Source organism: Mesoplodon densirostris, chromosome X (genome assembly GCF_025265405.1).
Source record: "Mesoplodon densirostris isolate mMesDen1 chromosome X, mMesDen1 primary haplotype, whole genome shotgun sequence".
Taxonomy (NCBI): domain Eukaryota; kingdom Metazoa; phylum Chordata; class Mammalia; order Artiodactyla; family Ziphiidae; genus Mesoplodon; species Mesoplodon densirostris.
The window spans coordinates 66,018,353-66,043,870 of NC_082681.1; the positions used below are offsets into that span (position 1 = coordinate 66,018,353).

The 25,518-nt window shown below is 40.0% G+C and overlaps 1 protein-coding gene across 2 annotated transcripts in view; it reads left to right on the top strand.

The window, feature by feature from the left end:
• Positions 1 to 25,518, top strand: part of CHM (CHM Rab escort protein) — a 184,096-nt gene that overhangs the window by 122,769 nt on the left and 35,809 nt on the right. For both annotated transcript variants that reach the window (XM_060087621.1, XM_060087622.1), the window contains exons 10-12: positions 9,176 to 9,280; positions 9,689 to 9,752; positions 15,013 to 15,109. In XM_060087621.1, coding sequence (XP_059943604.1) covers positions 9,176 to 9,280; positions 9,689 to 9,752; positions 15,013 to 15,109 — 266 coding nt within the window. The remainder of the gene's footprint in view (positions 1 to 9,175; positions 9,281 to 9,688; positions 9,753 to 15,012; positions 15,110 to 25,518) is intronic.

A 25,518-nucleotide genomic window follows, 5' to 3' on the forward strand; every position in this document is an offset into this window, starting at 1 on the left:
TTTCAATTTCATTACTTGTAATTGGTCTGTTTATATTTTCTATTTCTTCCTGGTTCAGTCTTGGAAGGTTATACCTTTCTAAGAATTTGGCCATTTCTTCCAGGTTGTCCATTTTATTAGCATAGAGTTGCTTGTAGTAGTCTCTTAGGATGATTTGTATTTGTGCAGTGTCTGTTGTAACTTCTCCTTTTTCATTTCTAATTTTATTGATTTGAGTCCTCTCCCTCTTTTTCTTGATGAGTCTGGCTAATGGTTTATCAATTTTGTTTATCTTCTCAAAGAACCAGCTTTTAGTTTTATTGCTCTTTGCTATTGTTTTCTTTGTTTCTATTTCATTTATTTCTGCCCTGATCTTTATGATTTCTTTCCTTCTGCTAACTTTGGGTTTTGTTTGTTTTTCTTTCTTTAGTTCCTTTAGGTGTAAGGTGAGATTGTTTATTTGAGATTTTTCTTGTTTCTTGACCTAGGCTTGTATTGCTATAAACTTACCTCTTATAATTGCTTTTGCTGCATCCCATAGGTTTTGGGTCATCGTGTTTTCATTGTTATTTGTCTCTAGGTATTTTTTGATTTCCACTTTGATTCAGTGATCTCTCGGTTATTTAGTAACGTATTGTTTAGCCTCCATGTGTTCGTGTTTTTAACGTTTTTTTCCCTGTAATTGATTTCTAATCTCATAGCATTGTGGTCAGAAAAGATGGTTGATATGATTTCAGTTTTCTTAAATTTACTGAGCCTTGATTTGTGACCCAAGATGTGATCTATCCTGGAGAATGTTCCATGCACACTTGAGAAGAAAGTTTAATCTGCTGTTTTTGGATGGAATGTCCTATAAATATCAAGTAAATCTGTGTGGTCTATCATGTCATTTAAAGCTTGTGTTTCCTTATTAAATTTCTGTTTGGATAATGTCCATTGGTGTATGTGAGGTGTTAAAATCCCCCACTATTATTGTGTTACTATCGATTTCCTCTTTTTTAGCTGTTAGCATTTGCCTTATGTATTGAGGTGCTCGTATGTTGGGTGCATATATATTTATAATTGTTTTATCTTCTTCCTGGATTGATCCTTTGATCATTATGTAGTGTCCTTCCTTGTCTCTTGTACCATTCTTTATTTTAAAGTCTATTTTATCTGATACGAGTATTGCTACTCCAGCTTTCTTTTGATTTCCATTTGCATGGAAAATCTTTTTCCATCACCTCACTTTCAGTCTGTATGTGTCCCTAGGTCTGAAGTGGGAGTCTTGTAGATAGCATATATATGGGTCTTGTTTTTGTATCCATTCAGTGAGCCTGTGTCTTTTGGTGGGAGCATCTAATCCATTCATATTTAAGGTAATTATCGATATGTATGTTCCTATTACCATTTTCTTAATTGTTTTGGGTTTGTTTTTGTATGTCCTTTTCTTCTCTTGTGTTTCCCACTTAGAGAAGTTCCTTTAGCATTTGTTGTAGAGCTGGTTTGGTGGTGCTGAATTCTCTTCACTTTTGCTTGTCTGTAAAGCTTTTGATTTCTCCATCGAATCTGAATGAGATCCTTGCTGGATAGAGTAATCTTGGTTGTAGCTTCTCTTTCATCACTTTAAATATGTCATGCCACTCCCTTCTGGCTTGTAGAGTTTCTGCTGAGAAATCAGCTGTTAACCTTATGGGATTTCCCTTGTATGTTATTTGTCCTTTTTCCCTTGCTGCTTTCAGTAATTTTTCTTTGTCTTTAATTTTTGCCCATTTGATTACTATGTGTCTCGGTGTGTTTCTCCTTGGGTTTATCCTGTTTGGGACTTTCTACACTTCCTGTTCTTTGGTGGCTATTTCTTTTCCCATGTTAGGGAAGTTTTCAACTATAATCTTTTAAAATATTTTCTCGGGTCCTTTCTCTCTCTCTTCTCCTTCTGGGACCCCTGTAATGTGAATGTTGTGTTTAATGTTTCCCCAGAGGTCTCTTAGACTGTCTTCATTTCTTTTCATTCTTTTTTCTGTTCCACAGCAGTGAATTCCACCATTCTGTCTTGCATGTCACTTATCCATTCTTCTGCCTCAGTTATTCTGCTGTTGATTCCTTCTAGAGTATTTTTCATTGCAGTTATTGTATTGTTCATCTCTGTTTGTTTGTTCTTTAATTCTTGTAGGTGTTTGTTAAACATATCTTGCATATTCTCGATCTTTGCCTCCATTATTTTTCCGAGGTCCTGGATCATCTTCACTATTATTATTCTGAATTCTTTTTCTGGAAGGTTGCCTATCTCCACTTCATTTAGTTGTTTTTCTGGGGTTTTATCTTGTTCTTTCATCTGGTACATAGCCCTCTGCCTTTTCATCTTGTCTGTCTTTCTGTGAATGTGGTTTTTGTTCCACAGGCTGCAGGACTGTAGTTCTTCTTGCTTCTGCTGTCTGCCCTCTGGTGTACGAGAATGTCTAAGAGGCTTGTGCAAATTTTCTGATGGGAGGGACTTGGTGGGTAGAGCTGGCTGTTGCTCTAGTGGGCAGAGGTCAGTAAAACTTTAATCCACTTGTCTTCTGATGGGTGTCTGGGAGGGCTCACGCCAATAAGTACTTCCCAGAACTTCTGCTGTCAGTGTCTTTGTCCTCTCATTGACACAGCCACTCCCCGCCTCTGCAGGACACCCTCCAACACTAGCAGATAGTTCTGGTTCAGTCTCCTATGGGGTCACTGCTCCTTCCTCTGGGTCCCGATGCACACACTACTTTGTGTGTGCCTTCCAAGAATGGAGTCTCTGTTTCCCCCAGTCCTGTCAAAGTCCTGCAATCAAATCCCGCTAGCCTTCAAATTCTGATTCTCTAGGAATTCCTCCTCCCTTTGCCAGTCCCCCAGGTTGGGAAGCCTTATGTGGGACTCAGAACCTTCACTGCAGTGGGTGGACTTCTGTGGTGTAAGTGTTCTCCAGTTTGTGAGTCACCCACCCAGCAGTTATGGGATTTGATTTTATTGTGATTGTGCCCCTCTACCATCTCATTGTGGCTTCTCCTTTGTCTTTGGATGTGGGGTATCTTTTATGGTGAGTTCCAGTGTCTTCCTGTCGATGATTGTTCAGCAGTTAGTTGTGATTCTGGTGCTCTCTCAAGAAGGAGTGAGAACACGTCCTTCTACTCTGCCATCTTGAACCTGGTCTTCAAAGTATTTCTTTTTCATAAGAAAAACTTGTATTGTCTTATTTTTCATTTTTGTTTAATTTGCTCTCCTGAGATCCACATTGACTGTGCTCTCTTGGCTATATTATCCATTGACTCTGCTTTACTAATTTTTAGAGGACATGGGTATCAGTAGTTCTTTTCTCTACCCTCTCATTACATTCTAATACTGAACCCCTTTGTTGACTGTTTCTGGAGACATTGAATGCTCTTGTTGAGCAGCTTTCTTTTTCTTTGCAGCAGTGCTGACCATGTAAAACTCCTGTACATTAGATTTGGCCATCTAGCAGTGTAGTATTTGATATTAGGGTAAGGTATGGATGACCTTGGACCAGACGTGTCTGTAACCAGTAGTCTGAATCTAATTACTTCAGCTAGTGTTCTTGTGAACTTCAGCTGTCTCACTTACTAGATTTCCTGCTATTACTATTTCTTGGAGATATCTTTTTCTCTGATGTCAGGAATAACTCTACCTTTCCTAGGTACTTGGAAGTTAGTAATGAATAGTATGTTAGAACAAGCATGAGGTGACTGATTCTTAATACCATTTGTCATTGTAGGAAAATCGCTGAATTTCTGATTTTAGTATGTCCGATTTGCAAAATGATAGTGGTAATATTCTAGATATTTAACCTCCACCAACCCACATGCTAGTTGCTATGGGGATAAAGAGATAAATAAAACATGAATCTTGCCCTTGTGTACAAAGATTACAGGCTCTAAGGTCAGGTAGGCCTGGATCTGTACCCTGGCTTCCCCACTTACTAGATGAGTGAACTTTAACAAGTTCTGTGATTGGAAGTGATTTGGAAGAAGCACTGTGATGGAAAGAGATTATTTACCTGCTAAATCAGAGATTCTGTGTCTTTGTTTCTGTCTCTGCACTATTCACATACATGGAATACTTCCATCATCCGTCCATCTATTCAGTCATCCATGCACAGTTGTTATCTGTGTGCCAGGCACTGGAGATACAGCACAGAACAAGACAATCATGGTCTTTTTTCTCATGGAGGTTAGAGTCTACTGGGGGACATTAAAGAACAAATAAATTGGGGCTTCCCTGGTGGCGCAGTGGTTGAGAGTCCGCCTGCCGATGCAGGGGATACGGGTTCGTGCCCCGGTCCGGGAAGGTCCCACATGCCGCGGAGCGGCTGGGCCCGTGAGCCCTGGCCGCTGAGCCTGCACGTCCGGAGCCTGTGCTCCGCAGCGGGAGAGGCCACAACAGTGAGAGGCCCACGTACCAAAAAAAAAAAAAAAAAAAAAAAAAAAACAAGAACAAATAAATTAATGAGATAATTACACATTGAGATCTATTCAGCATGCAGATCTGGCTTTGTCCCTCCCTATGTAAAAAGTTTCGGTGACTTTATATCACTTCAGAATGAAGTCTGAGACCCTTTTACATGACATATGAGACTCTGGGGTCTGACCTTTGCCTGCCTCTCTCAGCTCATCTCTCTTCTCTCTCTGCTTCCGTTTTATTGTCAGTAACACTGAACTGCTTGTGGTTCCCTCCTTGTATTTCTCTTACTTGCCTCTGTACCCCTGCAGATGCTGTCCTTCTACTGAAATGTTCTTCTTATTTGCTTGTTTTAACTGGTTTTAACTGCTTTAAAAGCAGCTAATGTATCACTTCCTCCAAAGAGCATTCCCTGATACTCTGCCCCTCCCCCCCAAGCTTTCACCTCTTAGAACAGTGCTTGGCACATGGTTGTTATGCCACACACTTAAGTCAAACAAATGAGCTACCAATGTGTTAGCAGTCCATTGTCTTATTAGACTTAACAAGAGTCTAGGGCAGTGTCAGTGGAGATGGAGAAAAGGGGCTAGTTTTGAGTAGCAGATTAGATGTGGGAAGAGAGATTTTGAGCTAGGGAAACTCTATAACTGCTGGTCATGCCGTTAACTGAGACTGGGATTCCAAGTGGGGAAGCAGGTGAGGAGCCATGATTTAACTGTCTGTTACCTATCCAGAAAAAATAGGTAATAGTTAAAAATATGGATACAGAGCTTGGGATTGATTACAACAGAGAACCATAGGCTTGGAATTGTAATAATGTTTGAGACTATTGGAGTAGATTTTTACCCAAGAAAAATGAGTAATAGGCATTTTGGAATGGTTTCATCGAAGAGGTGGCATTTGAACTAATGTGTTTGAGAAAGTATGGAAGGGCATAGTGAGTAGGGGGAATTATCTTGTTTCCTTCAATTACTGGGAATCTTCTAATTTCCTTAATATATTTTCCTTTTCATGATTTCATATGTGATTTGTGTATCCCTTATCATAGAAACAGTTGGGATATTAATTCTGAAGATTATAGAGAATGGATACCTGTTTTAATGTTATTTTTATCTTCTGGGCCAAATTCCAGATAAAGAGTTTTCATCTTGCTGATTTTTTTCTTCCTTATCATTTTGCTCTTTATGTCGTCATGTCATTGAACCAAGAACTGAATAATTGTTGTGATTTGTTGATTTAGAAAGCTCAGCTCTAGAAATGTTCTGTCTGGCTTCAGTGATTCTTATGATCAGCTTGGTCATTGTGTCTATGTAACTGGAAATTCCTATCATGTTCCTCCTCAATTTACTATTTATGAGGCTCAGCAAGCCCTCAACTAAATCCAGAATGTTATTAATCTTTAATGGCTTCCTCAGGTTCATGTGGGAGGGGTGGACAAGGGGGTATTTTAATGTCTCTGGCAGCACTGTTTCATTTTGTTGTTTTTCATTACTTGAATATCATAATGTTTTTATATTAATCTTTGTAATACAAAGTCTAAGTCTAGGTACCAAATCAATATTCCTTTACTCGTTGTTCTCCCAATTAAGCCTAATATACGACAGTAAGTAAGTATCTGAGGGGAAAACAAATCTTATCACTTATTTGAATGTATTTTAGTTTGAACAGCTTTGCTCAGGCCTAGAGCCTTAGTACTTTAGCATGAGACCTTCAGGTAAGTTGTATTATCATCTACCAGACTGACTCAGCATATGTGACCATCACCTTAATTTCTGCAGAAATCAATATTTTTTTTCTGTAGCAATAGCTGTTGACTTTTCTCCACCTAGCACAGCGTAAAGATACAGCAGTACTGTGGCACACTACATGGTGATTCTTCCCTGGGATTTGGGAGCTTATCAGAATCTCCAGGGGTACTTATAATTTGAAAAAGTCCCCCAGGTGTGATTCTGATTTGCTTCCTTCTCCTCCTTCTGCTCTAAGAATCACTGTTTCATCCAGAAGCTTCAGCATAAAGAGGCACATTTATTGGCCTATTGTGCTTGCATAGTTGAGCTCCCCAATCTCCATGCACCCATCCTTCCCTCTTGAGTGGTCCTCAGTAGTTCTAATACCGTAATTTCTGAAACCAATGTCTGCCTGTCACCAAAGGTGTAACTACCACCAAAGCAGTCCCATTAGTGTTTGGAAGCCTACAAGCAAGGAGCTCTCCACAAGCTTGAGGGCAAGGTTTAGTTGTGTGGTTTATTTAAATGGGAGCCCTTTGCAAAGACTTAGACTGGAATCCAAGATTTGTATTAACATCACTCCCTCTCTCAATTTGATTCCAACATTTTATGGTGAAAATTTTCAACTCTATGCCAATGTTGAAAGAATTTCAAGATGATCACCTATATATCCACCACATAGATTCTGCAGTTAACATTTTAATATGCTTGCTTAATCATAAGTCTACACAAATATTCATCCCTCTGTTCATCTATTCACTGTTTTTAAGCACTTCACAGTAAATTCCAGATATCAGTACAATTTCCCCTAAACACTTCAGTATGCATATCATTAACTAGAGTTTAATATTTGTTTACAGTTTTTTCTTCTGATGTAATATTGACATATGATAAAGTACAAAAATCTTTTTATTTTAATATTTATTTATTTAGACTGTGCTGGGTCTTGGTTGTGGCACGCAGGATCTTCATTGCTGCATGTGGGCTCTTTAGTTGTGGCATGCAGGTAGGGTCTAGTTCTCTGACCAGAGATTGAACCCGGGCCCCCTGCATTGGGAGTGTCTTAGCCACTGGATCACCAAGAAAGTCCCTAAAGTGCCCATATCTTAAGTGCTCATTACCTGAGTGCTGACAGATGATAAATCTGTATAACCCAAATCCCTATTAAGATATAGAAGATTTTTACACCTTCTTTTTTCTGCCCAGATTATTCCCTCTTGACTTTGTATAGTCTCTGAGTTAAAGGTGAGAAAAAGGCTTGTCAGTGTTTCCAGGACAAATAAGGATCTGTGCTTCATGATGGATCAGCAGATTTCTCTTTTCCCTCGCCAAAGTACCTTGTGTTTTAAATTATATATGAATGTCTTAAACAAGAGACTGAGAGAATTCCCTGGTGGTCCAGTGGTTAGGGCTCGGTACTTTCACTTCCAGGGCCTGGGTTCGATCCCTGGTCAGGAAACTAAGATCCCACAAGCCTCACGGCATAGCCCAAAAAAAGTTGTTTTAATTTTTAAAAATAAATAAATAAATAAAACAGGAGACTGAATGAGTAACTTGCCTTTCAGTTTTTAAATACTTATTTTGGAAAATAGGTATAAATATCTTATATCTATGTAGTTAAGTATTTTATAAAGTGAGAGCTCTAGTTTAATGAAATGTGAAGAGATATGCATAGAAACATAAGTGGGGAAGAGAAAGGAAGTGGAATGGAGGTGAGATGGGGAAAAACATGTAAACATTAATGTAATATAACATATGCATTAATATGTAGTTAATTGATTAAAAATATGTATATCTAACATCACGAGATATCATAGTCTATCCTGATGACAGTGGCATACCATTTATTCAAGAATATCAGCATATCATAATCTGCCTTTAGGAAATACACATTAAATTCACAATTGGCCTTGGGTATTTGTCATTTTACTGTTAATGCCTTTATGCCTAGTAAATAGCTCTTACTTGGCTTATTTTTAGAGTGATGTAACATATTTTAATTCATACCAGTATATTTAAAATATGACATAAGTTTGAAATTATTTGCTTGCGTTTTATGAGGAGCAACACATAAGTGCATTTCTAATAAAATAATTCTAGTCCCGAAAGGAAAGCTGTGACAAAAGTAAATTGTGCTATTTCCATAATAAAAAGATAGAGAAAACATGCAGGCATTTGCATATAGTTCCTGAAATATTGCATACTGGCTTTGTCAGTGCTTGTAAGTCCATTTCAAGGATGTTTCCCTTAGTCCATTAGTTTGGATAATGAGCCCTATAAAGTACATTTATAACTTGTGGCACTGTAAGAAGATGGATTCTAATTTTCATCCTTTTATCTAGACACATTGAAATAAGGTCAGTGGAGGGTTCTATATGATTCATTTTCCCAACACATATCAGATGACAGAGACCTGATAATGTCCATGCATAAGTGTTTTCCTTATTTGGAAACAGCACTTGAAAGAAATCTTTATATGATCATCCTTTGGAGTAAAGTGGAAACAGATATTAAAAGAAGCTCCATCCCATTTTTTTGGTTTAAAACATTATCACACATGGGACACGATAGCTATTCTTGAACAAAAGAGAAAGTGACACTTAACAGAAAAATAAAAAGCCTTTAGTGACTTTTCTAGGCTGTGAATTATATAATAAGATATTTAATCAAATTTTCCTCCCCCTCTTCTTAGATCTGTTAAGGAAAAAAAAAAAAAAGCCTGTTTCCTAAACAAAGAAAAAGCTTCTATGTTCCTAAACATTAGAAAAGCTTATAGAATAATACTTGGCCTAGCTTTATTCTTATTATTAAGCATTCAAAATAAATAAGTTCTAGTCTATTTTATAGTTTAAAAGACTTCAAAATAACAACAAGAATGTATATTCTGCAGTTTAGTGAAGTTTTGTGTCAAAAATGTGAAATTGTAGGCAATTTTAAAATCTTGTCTTTTAAGACATTAGTTTTAGATTCAAGATTGGTAGCTGATTATGTTCATTTTCTCAATTATGTAATCATTAATGAGAATTATTTTGCTGTGCTTATCTTCTTTGTAGATGTAAAGCAATCATAGATCAGTTTGGTCAGAGAATAATCTCTAAGCATTTCCTTGTGGAAGACAGTTACTTTTCTGAGAACACATGCTTGCATGTGCAATACAGGTAAGGCACCCCTCCAGCCACTCTGCAAGGGAAGGTGAAACTTGGGGAAATTCATCTGTGTGATTACATTGACACTTCTGTATGACTCTGTTCTTCAAGTAAGATACAAATGTATACCAAACCAAAGATATATTCAGTGTCTTACCACTGTTCTCTTATAAGGTCTGGTTTTGTGGAGGAGCCTAGCCTAATGTTGACTCCTTTGCATCAGCTGGGGTCTGTCTCCAGGTCACACATCCTCCTTTCATCAGCCAAGAAAAGATTAAAGCAGAACTTGACTTGGTTTGGGGAGGTGACACTTTTATTATAACAGTTCTTTGAAACATACCTTCTGGTGGTTGTATAGCTATATAAATGAAATGTATCCATGGAATCTGAGTCACTTATTAACTGTTTTCTGCATTACAGGCAGATCTCCAGGGCAGTCTTGATTACGGATAGGTCTGTACTAAAAACAGATTCAGATCAACAGGTAATTCCAGTCCTGTACTCTTTTAATAACATGTTACTAACTTAATCTACATGGTAATATGTGTAAATTAATATTGGTGAAATAAAATATATTAACCAATATGTACTAATACATTTAATGCATTTTAAAAACACATAATGGCAATTATGTAATAATCTTGGTTTCTTAAAGATTTCCTTTCAGTGGAACAAATAATTGCATCTTATATAACAGATTTATTCTAGGAATATTGAAATCATCGTAGTTTTTTTTACAGCTATTTCTATGAAATTGAAAGTATATTACTATGAGAAGAAAAGCATTTAGAAGCATTTAAAAATCTTGGAGGAAAAGGCTTTATGGTAACCAATCCTACAGCCGCGGTGGTAAGCTCACCATTAGGGGCCCGGTGTGAATGAATATCAGCACACATTTTCAGTTCTGACATTTCCTCATCACCATGGTTCATTTCGGTACCCCCTTCCTCCTCATAACCCCTGATTCGATAGAAATGTCTTTATACCTGTGGTTTTTCCTCAGTTTGAACACTTAAATTCCAGAAGTATGCCACCTTCTCCTTCTGACCATAGTTTACAGGACTGATAAAATCAGCTTACTCAGTAAGTGTGACTGTCAGACCTATCCTGTATGCTACTGCTAATAATAGGTTCCGAAATTTCCTTAAGTTGGAAGCTTTGTATTATATAAAGCAAATATGTTAATTTTACGAGTGAGTGCAAATTCTTTCATTTAATCATTCAGCAGACAATGAGTGCCTTCGACATGCCAGCCAGTGTGCTGCGTTCTGAGGAGATAGTGCTGACCATGATAGCATCTGTGCCCTCATAGCTTGCAGTCTAGAGGATACAGATACAGACAAATAGCAACGACAGTACAGTGTGACAGGTGTGAGCAAAAAGTGGTAAAATCATAGCACTCATCACACTGTCCTGTAGTTGCCAGTTTACTTGTCTGTAGCTCCCAGTAAACCATAAGCTTTGTGAATAGGTCGAAGAGTGACAAAAGCAGAAAAGTGAAGAGAGCAAACAGATGCTTCTGAAGAAGCTAAGCTGGGAAGAGTAAGAGGGAAGAAGTGATTCCTGCAGAGGGATGTGGAAGCGAAGAGGGCATTTCTTTAAAGTATTAGAGCAGTGGTCCCCAACACTTTTGGCACCAGGGACCAGTTTCATGGAAGACAGTTCTTCCATGGACCGGGGTGGGGGGGATGGTTTTGGGATGATTCAAGCTCATTACATTTATTGTTCACTTTATTTCTATTATTATTACATTGTAATATATAATGAAATAATTATACAATTCACCATATGGCAGAATCAGTGGGGGCCCTGAACTTGTTTTCACTTGCGACTCACTGATAGGGTTTTGATATGAGTTTGCAAGCAATTGATTTATTATGGTCTCTGTGCAGTCAAACCTCTCTGCTAATGATAATCTGTATTTGCAGCTGCTCACCAGTGCTAGCATCACCGCTTCAGCTCCACCTCAGATCATCAGGCATTAGATTCTCATAAGGAATGTGCAACCTAGATCCCTCGCATGCACAGTTCACAATAGGGTTCGCGCTCCTATGAGAATCTAATGCCACCACTGATTTGATAGGAGGCGGAGCTCAAGTGGTAATGCGAGCAATGGGGAACGGCTGTAAATACAGATGAAGCTTCACTCGCTTGCCTGCCGCTCACCTCCTGCTGTGCGGCCCGGTTCCTAACAGGCCACAGACACCGGTACCCATCCGTGGCCCGGGGGTTGGGGCCCCCTGTATTAGAGTTTATTTCAACTGATGGGGTTGGGGCCAGTAGAGAGGGAGAAGTTGAAGATTCCCAGGAGAAAAGGAGGATAATTGATGCAGCAAGGTCCAGTAAAGGCTGGGGAGGATGGGATTCAGAGAACAGGTAAAAAACATTGCCCTTAGATGGGATGTGAGACACTTTGAAATAAGAGGGTGAATGCAGGAGAATTTGTAGGTTTGGGGGTTCCCATCTGATGGGTTCTATTTACTTTTTAAATTACAAGGTGAGGTTACCTCCTGAGAATGGGGGTGTGAGTGTGGGGATGGGTCAAAGCTCATGGAAGGGTGTAAAATAATCACCGTGGAGAGTGACCTGTCTCGTGGTCAGATGGCTGGGCAGTGTTGAGGGGTCCAGTTGAGTCTGGAGGTCATGGGTTTACAGTGGCATTAATCTGCTATGATCCTTCCAGCTTTTTCATTCTCTTACCCCCACCCAGCCTACTCATTGACCTATTAAAAGAGACCTACAATTCCTTGTTCCCTCTGTTTCCTCCGGGATTACCAGCTCCCTTCTGCCCTCTTCCTTTTCTGTGTCCTAGACCACATGGTGGATCTTCTGAACTGCTCTTTCTCCAACACCTTCAATTCCTGTGTAGCCATGTTCTTCATCTGCACCCACAGAGGAAAGTCCCATCCCTGGATGAAGCTGGGATCTACACCTGGATCACTAAGGGCTGACTGGGAAAGCAGTACAACCAGACAGACTGGCGCCACCACAGTATTGGGGGCACCGACCTCACCCAGCAGGACCCTCAGTACCCACCACCAGTTACCTCCTCACTGGCTCAGACAGTGCCCTCTCCCCTCAGAGCCTAGTTCAACTTTTCACTATTTTACCCACCTTTAGCCCTCTCACTCTCCCCCATCACTTTGCTGAGAAAAGTAAGGACACCTACTAAGCACAGTGCCCTTTGACCTCCTGCCCGACCACCCACAACTTATGTACACCAGCACAGAGACTAATGAGGGGTCTCCCCTCCTTGTCCAAGGCCAAGCCCTTTCACCAGCACCCTTGACACACACATGCACCCACACCACCCTGTATACCTGCTCTCTCCTACATTTTCAGCCTCTCCCCACTATTGGCACCTTCCCCTCAACCTATACACAGGTATTAGCATTTTCTGTTCCAAAAATTAAAATAATAAGGCAAACAGAAAAATGCTCCGTTGAGTCTTCCCCCATCTGTAGCTAGTATCCAATCTCTCCCCTGCTCCTGTCAATATTTTTGAGATGGTATCTCTACTTGCTGCCTCCAGCTCCTTACATCTCACTCATTTCTAGACCAACCTGCCTTCTACCCTCACATTCCTACCATAGTTTCTCTTGGTAAGTTTATTAATAACTTTGTACTAGTCAAGACCACAGGGCGTTTTGGGGGTTTTGTTTACTAGGTATTTTCTGGTATATTTGAGAGTGTTGATTATTCCCTTTCTCTTGAAACTCTCTACTCCTTTGGCTTCCATGACACTGTGTTCTCCTGGTTTTCCTCAAAGCTCTCTGGCTATTCCCTCTCTTGCCTCCTCTGTGGGCTCTATCCTCCTCTTAAATATTGGGCCTCCTCGGGGTTCTCAGCTCAGCCCACCATATCTGTTACTCTTTGCACACTTGCCTCTTGACTCCATGTACTCTCCTGGTTCCAACTCTGCATAAAAGTTGGTGACGGCCTTCCACTTGTATATCTCCCAGGACTTTTGGCCCACAGGCCAAATTTCCTACTGGACATCTGTCCCAAGGACTCCTCAAACTGAACATACTCAGAAGTGAACTCACCGTCTTCCCTCTCCAAACTACTCATCTATCACTTCCTACTTCCATGAAAGCACTTACATCCTTCCAACGACAACTTCTTCCTCCTGTCTCTGACATCTCATGAGCCTCCAGGTTCTTGTCACTGTACATCCTAGAAGTTGCTCCAGTCTGCTTTTCCTCTTGATCCTTATTCTCACTGCTCCTGTTTTGGAACTCATCACCTCTTCCTTCTAACTGGTCACCCTGCGTCTCATCTTGTCTCCTATAAATCTATCCTCCATACAGCCATCAGAGAGATCAATCTAAAATGTACACCTGGCCTGCCTTTTTTTGTTTCCTATATGAGTTTTTTTCCCCTTTTTAAATTTTGAAGCACAAATAAAATGATGAGACTTCGAGGAAAGAGTAGGTGTTGGTCTAGATAAATTTTATGGAAGTGGTATTAAAGTGTTGAAGGAATTATCTTTTGATGGCTGTTACAATCTCTCTGAGATTTAAGACAGTTACATTCTCAGGGTTCAGACAGAAGGCACTGTGGTAGGGAGTCACTGATTATATCTCAATTTTTAAAAAAATATAGATCATAGTTGTAGGAAATAAAACAAGTACTTATGTGTTGATACAGTCCTTAAGATACCTTTCCAGTTATACACATGTTTTTGAGTCATAGTCATTTGATAATTATCATATGACATTAAATCCATGTTTTAGTGGTTCCTCTCTCTTTAATGTTAAAGTACAACACTTTTTATCATAGACAGCAGCAAAAGGAGTTAAGAGGAATATTGAGAACACAATTTTTGAGACATTGTAAAACCCAAAATGTATATACAGGTAATGATAGTAAGATAGTCATGATTATCAAAATAATGTCTAGTTTCAGAACTTGTAGGCACTTCCTCGGTAGGCTATCAGTGTGACATTGCCAGTCAAAAATCTAAGCATAATGCTCACAGGTAAAAGTACAAATGGGGCTTTACTTTTTGGCAATGTTTTCTATATAAAATGATATAGTTTCCTCAGATTGAAGATTAAATTGAGAATTAATATTGAAGCTTTTGGTTCTGTAGAGAAACACTGACCTGATGGTTATTTAAAGTCTTTTAAATATAAAGCTATATAGCATATGAGTGGTGCCTAGGGCAGCATACTACATATTAATGGAGTCCTTAAATTACTTTGAAGCCATTCATTTTGAAACATTTTGGTATATGTTTAGCTGTACTTTGGTATATTTTGACATATACTTTGCTTATTTCAATTTCTTTGCAATTTGTAACATTTTAAATTTTTAGTGCTCTATAACTGCTATTTTTAGCCAATATGAATGATCAAAATTAATTTAATGTGCTCTGATTTCAAACAGTGAAGTACATACAACTCAGAAGTAATTAATCATATCCTTTGAAAATATGTAGTAAGTGAAGGATTTAATAAATATTAAAGATATTTGAAATATTGTCTACAAATTAAAGTTCTGCAATATATATATCATATGTAAATATATCAGTAATGCAGAAACTGGACATTAGGACACATGTGCATGCTTTATGTTTCAAACTGTGTTCTAAAATTCAATCCTTTCAGATCAATGTTTTTCAAACACCAATGAGAGTTTGAAAAAAGACACTCAGTTTGGAAGTTAATTAACACTCTAATGATAGAAAAATGAAAATGAGATCTAACAGCTATGTCTGATATTTTGTTTCTGCTTTTTAGATTTCCATTTTGACAGTGCCAGCAGAAGAACCAGGAGCTTTTGCTGTTCGGGTCATTGAGTTATGTTCCTCAACAATGACATGCATGAAAGGCACATGTAAGCACAACAGAGTCTGGTATTTTGTCTTTTGTGTTTGTTTAGGAAGTAAACGGGGACAGCTATTGTTACCGTTCTCAGGGTTCTGTTAATAGAGTTTTGCCATATATATATATATATATTTTTTTTTAATTCACAGTATTTGTTCAAACAGTATATGTTCATACAGTAAGTCATTTCATACCTTCCCCTTACCTCTAAACATTTCTATGGCTAAATCTTCACAGGCACCATTGTTAACCTCTCCAGTGAAAGGATTTCTGTGACTTTCCAATTCTTTTTTTCTTTTTTTTTTAACATCTTTATTGGAGTATAATTGTTTACAATGTTGTGTTCGTTTCTACTGTATATCAAAGTGAATCAGCTATATGTATACATATATCCCCATATCCCCTCCCTCTTGTATCCCCTCCCACCCTCCCTATACCACCCCTCTAGGGGGTCACAGAGCACCCAGCTGATCTCCCTGTGCTATGCGGCTGCTTCCCACTAGCTATCTGTTTTACATTTGGTAGTGTATATATGTCAATGCTATTCTCTCACTTTGTCCCAGCTTACCCTTCCCCCTCCCCATGTCCTGCAGTCCATTCTCTGCTTCTGTGTCTTTATTCCTATCCTGCCTCTAAGTTCATCAGAACCTTTTTTTTTTTTTAGATTCCATGTATATGTGTTAGCATATAGTATTTGTTTTTATCTTTCTGACTTCCTTCACTCTGTATGATAGACTCTAGGTCTATCCACCTCACTACAGAGGACTCAATATCATTTCTTTTTATGGCCGAGTAATATTCCATTGTATATATGTGCCACATCTTCTTTATCCATTCATCTGTCAATGGACACTTAGGTTGCTTCCATGTCCTGGCTATTGTAAATAGTGCTGTAATAAACATTGTGATACATGACTCTTTTTTTGAATTACCGTTTTCTCAGGGTATATGCCCAGTACTGGGATTGCTGGGTTGTATGGTAGCTCTATTTTTAGTTTTTTAAGGAACTTCCATACTGTTCTCCATAGTGGCTGTACCAATTTCTGTTCCCACCAACAGTACAAGGGTTGTTCCCTTTTCTCCACACCCTCTCCAGCATTTACTGTTTGTAGGTTTTTTGATGATGACCATTCTGATCAGTGTGAGGTGATACCTCACTATAGCTTTGATTTGCATTTCTCTAATGATTAGTGATGTTGAGCATCTTTCATGTGTTTTTAAGCAATCCATGTATCTTGTCTGGAGAAATGTTTATTTAGGTCTTCTGCCCATTTTGTGATTGGGTTGTTTGTTTTTTTGATATTGAGCTACATGAGCTGCTTGTAAATTTTGGAAATTAATCCTTTGTCAGTTACTTCATTTGAAAATATTTTCTCCCATTTTGAGGGTTGTCTTTTCATCTTGTTTATGGTTTCCTTTGCTGTGGAAAAGCTTTTAAGTTTCATTAGGTCCCATTTGTTTATTTTTGTTTTTATTTCCATTTCTCTAGGAGGTGGGTCAAAAAGGATCTTGGTGTGATTATGTCATAGAGTGTTCTGCCTATATTTTCCTCTAAGGGTTTTATAGTGTCCATCATGTTTAATGTGTCATTTAAAGCTTGTGTTTCCTTATTTATTTTCATTTGGATGATCTGTCCATTGGTGAAAGTGGGGTGTTAAAATGCCCTAGTAGTATTGTGTTACTGTTGATTTCCCCTTTTATGGCTGTTAGTATTTGCCTTATGTATTGCGGTGCTCCTATGTTGGGTGCAGAAATATTTACAATTGTTATATATTCTTGGATTGATCCCTTGATCATTATGTAGTGTCCTCTGTGTCTTTTGTAATAGTCTTTATTTTTTTTTTTTTTTTTTTTTTGCTGTACGCGGGCCTCTCACTGCCGTGGCCTCTCCCGTTGCGGAGCACAGGCTCCGGACACACAGGCTCCGTGGCCATGGCTCGCGGGCCCAGCCGCTCCGCGGCACGTGGGATCCTCCGGGATCGGGGCACGAACCCGTGTCCCCTGCATCGGCAGGCGGACCCCCAACCACTGCGCCACCACGGAAGCCCAATAGTCTTTATTTTAAAGTCTATTTTGTCTGATATGAGAATTCCTACTCCAGCTTTCTTTTCATTTCCTTTTGCATGGAATATCTTTTCCCATCCTGTCACTTTCAGTCTGTATGTGTCCCTAGGTCTGAAGTGGGAGTCTTGTAGACAGCCTACATATGGGTCTTGTTTTTGTATCCATTCAGCTACTCTGTGTCTTTTGGTTGGAGCATTTAATCCATTTAGATTTAAGGTAATTATCAATATGTATGTTCCTATTACCATTTTCTTAATTATTTTGGGTTTGTTTTTGTAGGTCTTTTCCTTCTCTTGTGTTTCCTGCCTAGAGAAGTTCCTTTAGCATTTGTTGTAGAGCTGGTTTTGTGGTGCTGAATTCTCTTAGCTTTTGCTTGTTTGTAAAGGTTTTGATTTCTCGATTAAATCTGAATGAGATCCTTGCTGCGTAGAGTAATCTTGGTTGTAGGTTTTTTCCCTTTCATCACTTTAAATATGTCCTGCCACTCCCTTCTGGCTTGCAAAGTTTCTGATGAAAGATCAGCTGTTAAGCTTATGGGGATTCCCTTGTATGTTATTTGTTGCTTTTCCCTTGCTGCTTTTAATATTTTTTTGTATTTAATTTTTGATATTTTGATTATAATTTGTCTTGGCATGTTTCTCCTTGGATTTATCCTGTATGGGACCCTCTGCACTTCCTGGACTTGATTGACTATTTCCTTTCCCATGTTAGGAAAGTTTTCAGCTATAATTTCTTCCAGTATTTTCTCAGACACTTTCTTTTTCTCTTCTTCTTCTTTTGGGACCCCTATAATTTGAATGTTGGTGCGTTTAATATTGTCCCATAGGTCTCTGAGACTGTTCTCAATTCTCTTCATTCTTTATTCTGCTCTGTGGTAATTTTTTCCACTAGTTTATCTTCCATTTCACTTATCAGGTCTTCTGCCTAAGTTATTCTGCTATTAATTCCTTCTAGAGAATTTTAAATTTCATTTATGGTGTTGTTCATCCTTGTTTGTTTGCTCTGTAGTTCTTCTAGGTCCCTGTTAAATGTTCCTTGTATTTTCTCCATTCTTTTTTCCAAGATTTTGGATCATGTTTACTAACATTACTCTGAATTCTTTTTCAGGTAGACTGTCTTTTTCCTATTCATTTGTTTGGTCTGGTGGGTTTTTACGTTTCTCCTTCATCTGCTGTGTATTTCTCTGTCTTCTCGTTTTGCTTAACTTACTGTGTTTGGGGTCTCTTTTTTTTGTAGTCTGCAGGTTTGTAGTTCCTGTTGTTTTTGGTGTCTGCCCCAAGTGGGTAAGGTTGGTTCAGTGGGTTGTGTGGGCTTCCTGGTGGAGGGGACAGGTGTCTGTGTTCTGGTGGATGAGGCTGGATCTTGTCTTTTTGGGGGGCAGGACTGCATCCGGTAGTGTCTTTGGGGGTGTCTGTGAACTTATTATGCTTTTAGGCAGCCTCTCTGTTCATGGGTGGGATTGTGTTCCTGTCTTGCCAGTTGTTTGGCATGAGGCGTCCAGCACTGGACCTTGCTGGCCATTGGGTGGAGCTGGGTCTTAGCTTTTAGGCTTAGATCTCTGGGAAAGCTCTTGCCAATTAATATTACATGGAGCTGGGAGGTCTCTGGTGGTCCAGTGCCGTAAATTCGGCTCTCCCACATCAGAGGCTCAGGCCTGACACCAGGCTGGAGCACCAAGACCCTGTCAGCCACACAGCTCAAAAGAAAAGGGAGAAAAAGAGAAAGAAAAAATAATAATAAAGTAAAAACAAATAACTAAAGTAATAAAAATAAAAATGTACTTAATAAAAATGAGAGAGCAATGAAACCAATAAACAAATCCACCAATGATAACAAGTGCTAAAAACTATACTAAGATAAACATAAAAATCAGAAACAAGTCAGTCGCAGGCAGCAAACCACAAGTCTACAGTTGCTCCCGAAGTCCACCACTTCAATTTTGGGTTGATTCCTTGTCTATTCAGGTATTCCACAGATGCAGGTACCTCAAGTTGATTGTGGGGATTTAATCTGCTGCTCCTGAGGCTGCAAGGAGAGATTTCCTTTTCTCTTCTTTGTTTGCACAACTCCTGGGGTTCAGCTTTGGAGTTAGCCCCTCCTCTGCATGTAGGCTGCCCTCAGGCTTCTGTTCCCCCCCCAGACAGGACGGGGTTAAAGCATCGGCTGATTAGGGGCCTCTGGCTCACTCAGGCCGGAGGGAGGGAGGGGTAGAGTAGTTATAATTGGAATGCGGGGCGAGCCTGTGGCAGCAGTGGCCAGAGTAACATTGCACCAGCCTGAGTCGTGTGTTCTCCTGGGGAAGTTGTCACTGGATCACTGGACCCTGGCTGTGTTGGGCTGCACAGGCTCACGGGGTGGTGCGGTGGTGTGTGGATAGTGACCTGTGCTTGCACACAGGATTCTTGGTGGCTGCAACAGCAGCGTTAGCGTTTCGTCCCCGTCTCTGGTGTCCGAGCTGTTAGCCGCAGCTCATGCCCGTCTCTGGAGCTCGTTTAAGCCGTGCTCTGCCTTCTGTGGGCAGACAGGGAAGGAATCCCCTCTCCTCGTGCATCCTGAAACAATGGTCTCTTGCCTCTTAGGCAGGTCCAGAGTTTTTCCCGGACTCCCTTCCAGCTAGCTGTGGCGCAGTAGCCCCCTTCAGGCTGTGTTCACGCCACCAACCCCAGTCCTCTCCCTGAGCCCGAGCCTCAGCTCCCAGCCCCCACCCGCCCCGTTGGGTGGGCAGACAAGCCTCTCAGGCTGGTGAGTGCTGGTTGGCACCGATCCTCTGTGTGGGAAACTCTCCGCTTTGCCCTCCACACCCCTGTTGCTGCGCTCTCCTCCGTGGCTCCGAAGCTTCCCCCCACCTCCACCACCCACAGTCTCCGCCCACAAAGGGGCTTCTAGTGTGTGGAAACCTTTCCTCCTTCACAGCTCCCTCCCAGAGGTGCAGGTCACGTCCCTTTTTTTTTTTTTTTTTTTTTTGCGGTACGTGGACCTCTCACTGCTGTGGCCTCCCCCGCTGCAGAGCACAGGCTCCGGACGCTCAGGCTCAGCGGCCATGGCTCACGGGCCCAGCCGCTCCGCGGCATGTGGGATCCTCCCGGACCGGGGCACAAACCCGTATCCCCTGCATCGGCAGGCGGACCCTCAACCACTGTGCCACCAGGGAAGCCCACGTCCCTATTCTTTTGTGTCTGTTTTTTCTTTTTTCTTTTGCCTACCCAGGTACATGCGGAGTTTCTTGCCTTTTGGGAGATCTGAGGCCTTCTGCCAGCGTTCAGTAGGTGTTCTGTATGAGTTGTTCCACATGTAGATGTATTTTTATGTATTTGTGAGGAGGAAGGTGATCTCCGCATCTTACTCCTCCGCCATCTTGTAGGTCCTCCTATTATTCCTTTTAAGTGGACAAACTGAAAGAGCCAGTTCACGGAGGTCTAGTTCCAAGATCCTTTGCAAGGATTCTTTCTTTAATTTTTTAAAGTTTATTGGAAACTTACTTTCACAAAATTTATTTTCTTTACTGCTAGTTTTCCTCTTTACTTTTCCTTCGAATTCTTAATCTAGTTGCTGGATTTCTACCGTGTATAAAAATCCTCAATGTATTTCTTTTTTATGAGACTAAAGTTAGAGACTAATTAATCTATCTGTTCTTTTATTTGTGTGTATCAAAATTTCTGTCTCACCACTCTCATGTGTCATGTCTCTTACAACATATTTCTTAAAGATGTTTCAGTAAGCTGAAATCAGCATGTATACATTAGCCATCACTATGCCTAGACCTAAACTGTACTTGTAGGGATTATAAAGGAACAGAGGCTGACATTTCTGATTTGAAGTATTCATAATCTTACTGCACATCTAATGGAACAAGACAATATTAACTGTGTGCTCTGGTAGGCATATCAGGATAGATAAAGATGAGTACAACATAGCCTCTGAACTCACAATCTAGTGGGACACATAAGACAAACACAGAAGTAGCTGCAAGAGGCAGACTATTAAAATACCACAAGAGAGGTACCAACAAACTAGACACTAGAGAGTCATAGGAGGAAAACATAACAGTATCATTAGCTAGTATGTTTTTAAATTCTATAAACTTATATTAAGTTTTACTGAAACTCTTACATGAATTATGAGAAGTAGAAGACTAATCTGGTTTGGCCTAGTCAAGGAACACTTGCCTATGTTTACAAGTGTAGTGCTGTTACTTTTAAAAAAATGACAAAAATGTGGTCAAAGAGAAGTGAGAGCTTGATGCCAGCAGGGAGAGGGAAGAAAACTTATCCAATATTGCTGTAATCCTAAATTTCCATTTGAAAAAGTAGCTCAGAGAAGGTTTTTTCCTTTTATAGTGATACAGGTAAATCTTTACCCTGACATCTATCCATATTATTTTTCCCCTATTACTTTAGCCAGTTTTGTGTGTGTCTTTTTATCTGTGTTAGCATCTTAAGTATAAAATGAAACTGCACATTTTTAGTTTTCTAAATTGCACTTATTTTATGTTTGTGAATATTTTTGTAAATTTATTTTTATTGATTATTTTTCTATGTGAAATATTTTGTATTCCCAGTCTAATAATGCATATTCACTGTTGACAATTTGGAAGATGTAAAAAAAGAAAAGTAAAATTACTATAATCTTTCTACCTAGAAATGATAAATACCTGATTATGTTTCTTTTTTTGTTTGTATATGCGTGTATATTTTCATAAAAATGAAACACTAATTTATATACTGTTTTATAATCTGCTTTTTAAAAAGACTTAATAATGTATCAAAAATCTTTTTGCACGTCTATGATATAATTTTCAGTGATTGTGGATATGCCATTTTTATTTAATCCCATGATGTTGGCTTGTTTTGAAAAATTTTACTTGATAGTCCTGTAACAAACAGACATCTTTATAAGTAAATATTTGTGAGCATCCTTTTTTTTTTGCGGTATGCGGGCGTCTCACTGTTGTGGCCTCTCCCATTGCGGAGCACAGGCTCCCGACGCGCAGGCTCAGAGGCTATGGCTCACGGGCCTAGCCGCCCCGCGGCCTGTGGGATCTTCCCGGACCGGGGCATGAACCCATGTCCCCTGCATAGGCAGGCAGACTCTCAACCACTGCGCCACCAGGGAAGCCCCATCCATTATTTTTTGTAAGATTTTTTTTTAGTGGAATTATTGGGTCAAAGTGTGGATTTTTTTTTTAATTTTGGAATAATTACAGATTCATAGGAATTTGCAAAGATAGTACAGAAAGGTCCCATGTATCCTTCATCCAGTTTCTTCCAATATAGTGCAATATCAAAACCAGGAATGTGACACTGGTACAATGTGTGTATGCAGTTTTATCACATGTGTAGATTCTTATGACATTACCACAAGGATCCCTGTTGTTGCCCTTTTATAGCCACAACCAAATCCCTCCTTCCCCACACCTGTTACCTAATCCCTGGCAACCACTAATCCATTTTCCATCTCAATAATTTTGCCATTTTGAGAATGTCATATAAAAGGAATCATACAGTATGTAGTCTTTTGAGATTGAGTTGTTTCACTCAGTGTAATTTCGTTAAGGATCGACCAACCTGTTGCCTGTATCAATAGTTCATTCCTGTTTATTGCAGAGTAGTATTCCATGGTAAGGTATACTTTCTTCTGGCCTTCATGGTTTCTCATAAGAAATCTGCTGTTGTTTGTTTTTCCACTATAGCTAGTGTTTGCTTGTTTGTTTGTTTGTTTTTCTCTCAAGGCTGCTTTCAAGATTTTGTTCTTAGTCTTTAATTTTTAGAAGTTTGATTATGATGTGTCTTGGAATGGATTTCTTTGGATTTATTCTATCAATATTTGGAATTTGTGCAGCTTCTTGAATCTGCAGGTTTATATATTTTGTCAAATTTGGGAAATTTTCATCCTTTATTTCTGTGAGTACTTTTCAGCCAACCCTCTTTCTCCTCCTTCTTCTGGGAGGAAACATGTCTATTAGATCTTTCACTATAGTTCCACATGTCTCTGAGGCTCTGTTCATTTTTTTTTAATTCAAAGATATTTATTACACCTATTGACAGCAGTGTACCCTGCTAGACACAGTGGATTATATGAAGGAGTATAGCCAAAGTAGTAACAATACTAAGATAGTATTGATACAGAGAGTACAAAGATAGTACAAAGAGCAAGAAGAGCCCAAACTACATGCATTTCTGTTCATGTTCGTATAGTCTGTTTTCTCTCTTTTGTTCATATTGTGTCATATTTCTACAGTTCTACTTTTAAGTTCACTGATTCTTTCGTCTGTGCATTCCATTCTGCTCTTGGACCCATCCATTATGTTTTAAAATTTTAATTATTACATTTTTGGTTTAAAATTTTCCATTTGGTTCTTCTTTAAATCTTCTACTTGTTACTTGTGGAATGCATCAGGACTTTCAGATCTCTCGTGAAAAAGCAGGTATCAGGAGACAACTAACCCATGACTGATTAGAACAAGAATTCATTACTAAGATGGAATGAACTGATGAGGGATGGTTGTGACTTTTTATTTTTTAGATTACTGTTAATGTTTTAATGTTCTTTTTTTCTGGATTTAAGGAACCCTTTTTTTCTTAAGCTATCTATAAATTATAACGATTATGTATATTGTGCTTTGTAGACAGAAATAAACAATTTATCTTTTCTCAAAAAAAAATCTTCTACTTGTTTGCTAAGGCTTTCTCTTTCTTTGCTGAGATAATTTGTTTCATTTGTTTCCAGCATGTATGTTTGTAATTGGTCATTGATGCTTTTTTTTTTTTTTTTTTTTTGGCTGCATTGGGTCTTCAGTGCTGCACACAGGTTTTCTCTGGTTGCGGTGAGCAGGGGCTACTCTTCGTTGTAGTGCACGGGCTTCTCATTGTAGTGGCTTCTCTTGTTGCAGAGCATGGGCTCTAGGCGTGCGGGCTTCAGTAGTTGTGGTGTGTGGGCTCAGTAGTTGTGGTGCACAGGATCAGTTAGTTGTGGCTCGTGGGCTCTAGAGCGCAGGCTCAGTAGTTGTGGTGCACAGACTTAGTTGCTCTGTGGCCTGTGGTATCTTCCCAGACCAGGGATCAAACCCTTGTCCCCTGCATTGGCAGGCATATTCTTAACCAGTGCGCCACCAGGGAAGTCCCTGATGCACTTTTATGATTGCTACATTAAATCTTCAGACAAGTACAGCAGCTGTGTCGTGTTGGCATCTGCTGATTGTCTTTTCTTATTCAAGTTGAGGTTTTCCTGGTTCTTGGTATAATGAGTAATTTTGGATTGATACCCAGGCATTTTTGTTATATAATGGGACTTAGATCTTATTCTTAGGCTTCCTCTGACACTGCTTTGGTGGGGAAAGGGAGTGCTCCCTTGTTACTGCCAGGTGGTAGTGGAAGTCCTGGTTCCCCACTTGGCCTCTCCTGGCACCCAGACGTTGGAGAACTTCCTTATTACTGCTGATTGATTGTACTGCTGGCTCTCCACTAGGCCTCCACTCATTCCAACCTGGCTAGGAGGAGCAGCAATGTCTCGACACTGCTCCCCACATGGCCTCAATGACACCGTGGGAGAGGGTGTGGCCTCATTACTCAGGCAATGGTGAGAGACTTCACTCTCCATTTGGCCTCCTATGACACCACCACAGTGGGGCTGGGGAGCAGTCCTCTTTATTGCTGGGTAGGGGTGAAAATCTAGGATCCCATCATGGTCTCTGCTGACATGGTAGAGGATGGGGACTGTTCCTCCTTGTGGGGATGAAAGTCCTGGCTCCATACTTGGCCTTCTTTGACACCACCCTACCAGGGATGTTGGGGCAGCTCATTATAGCCTGATGAAGAGTGGAAGTCTACACTCCCCGTTCAGCCTTTAATGGTGAATGTAGAGGTGGGGCCTTGGTTTTTTTCTATGGTCTTTGACTGGGGTAGAACAACTATGTCTAAAAGTTTTTTATCTTGCTAGGTTGCCCCTTTCCTGGTATTCTGACTAATGAGAGCAGACTTTTGTTGGGGTTTTTTTTGTCTGAGTCCATTGATGTTTCTTGGTTGCCAGTTTCTCTGGTAACCAGTCTGAGATACATGAGGCAAAAAGAGAACCCAGGGAGGGACTTCCCGGGTGGCACAGTGTTTAAGAATCCGACTGCTAATGCAGGGAACACAGGTTCAAGCCCTAGTTCAGGAAGATCCCACATGCTGTGGAGCAACTAAGCCCATGCGCCACAACTACTGAGCCTGCCCTTTATAGCCCGTGAGCCATAACTACTGAGCCTGTGCGCCACAACTACTGAAGCCTGCGCACCTAGAGTCTGTGGTCCACAACAAGAGAAGCCACCAGAATGAGAAGCCTGCACACCATACCGAAGAGTAGCCCCTGCTCACTACA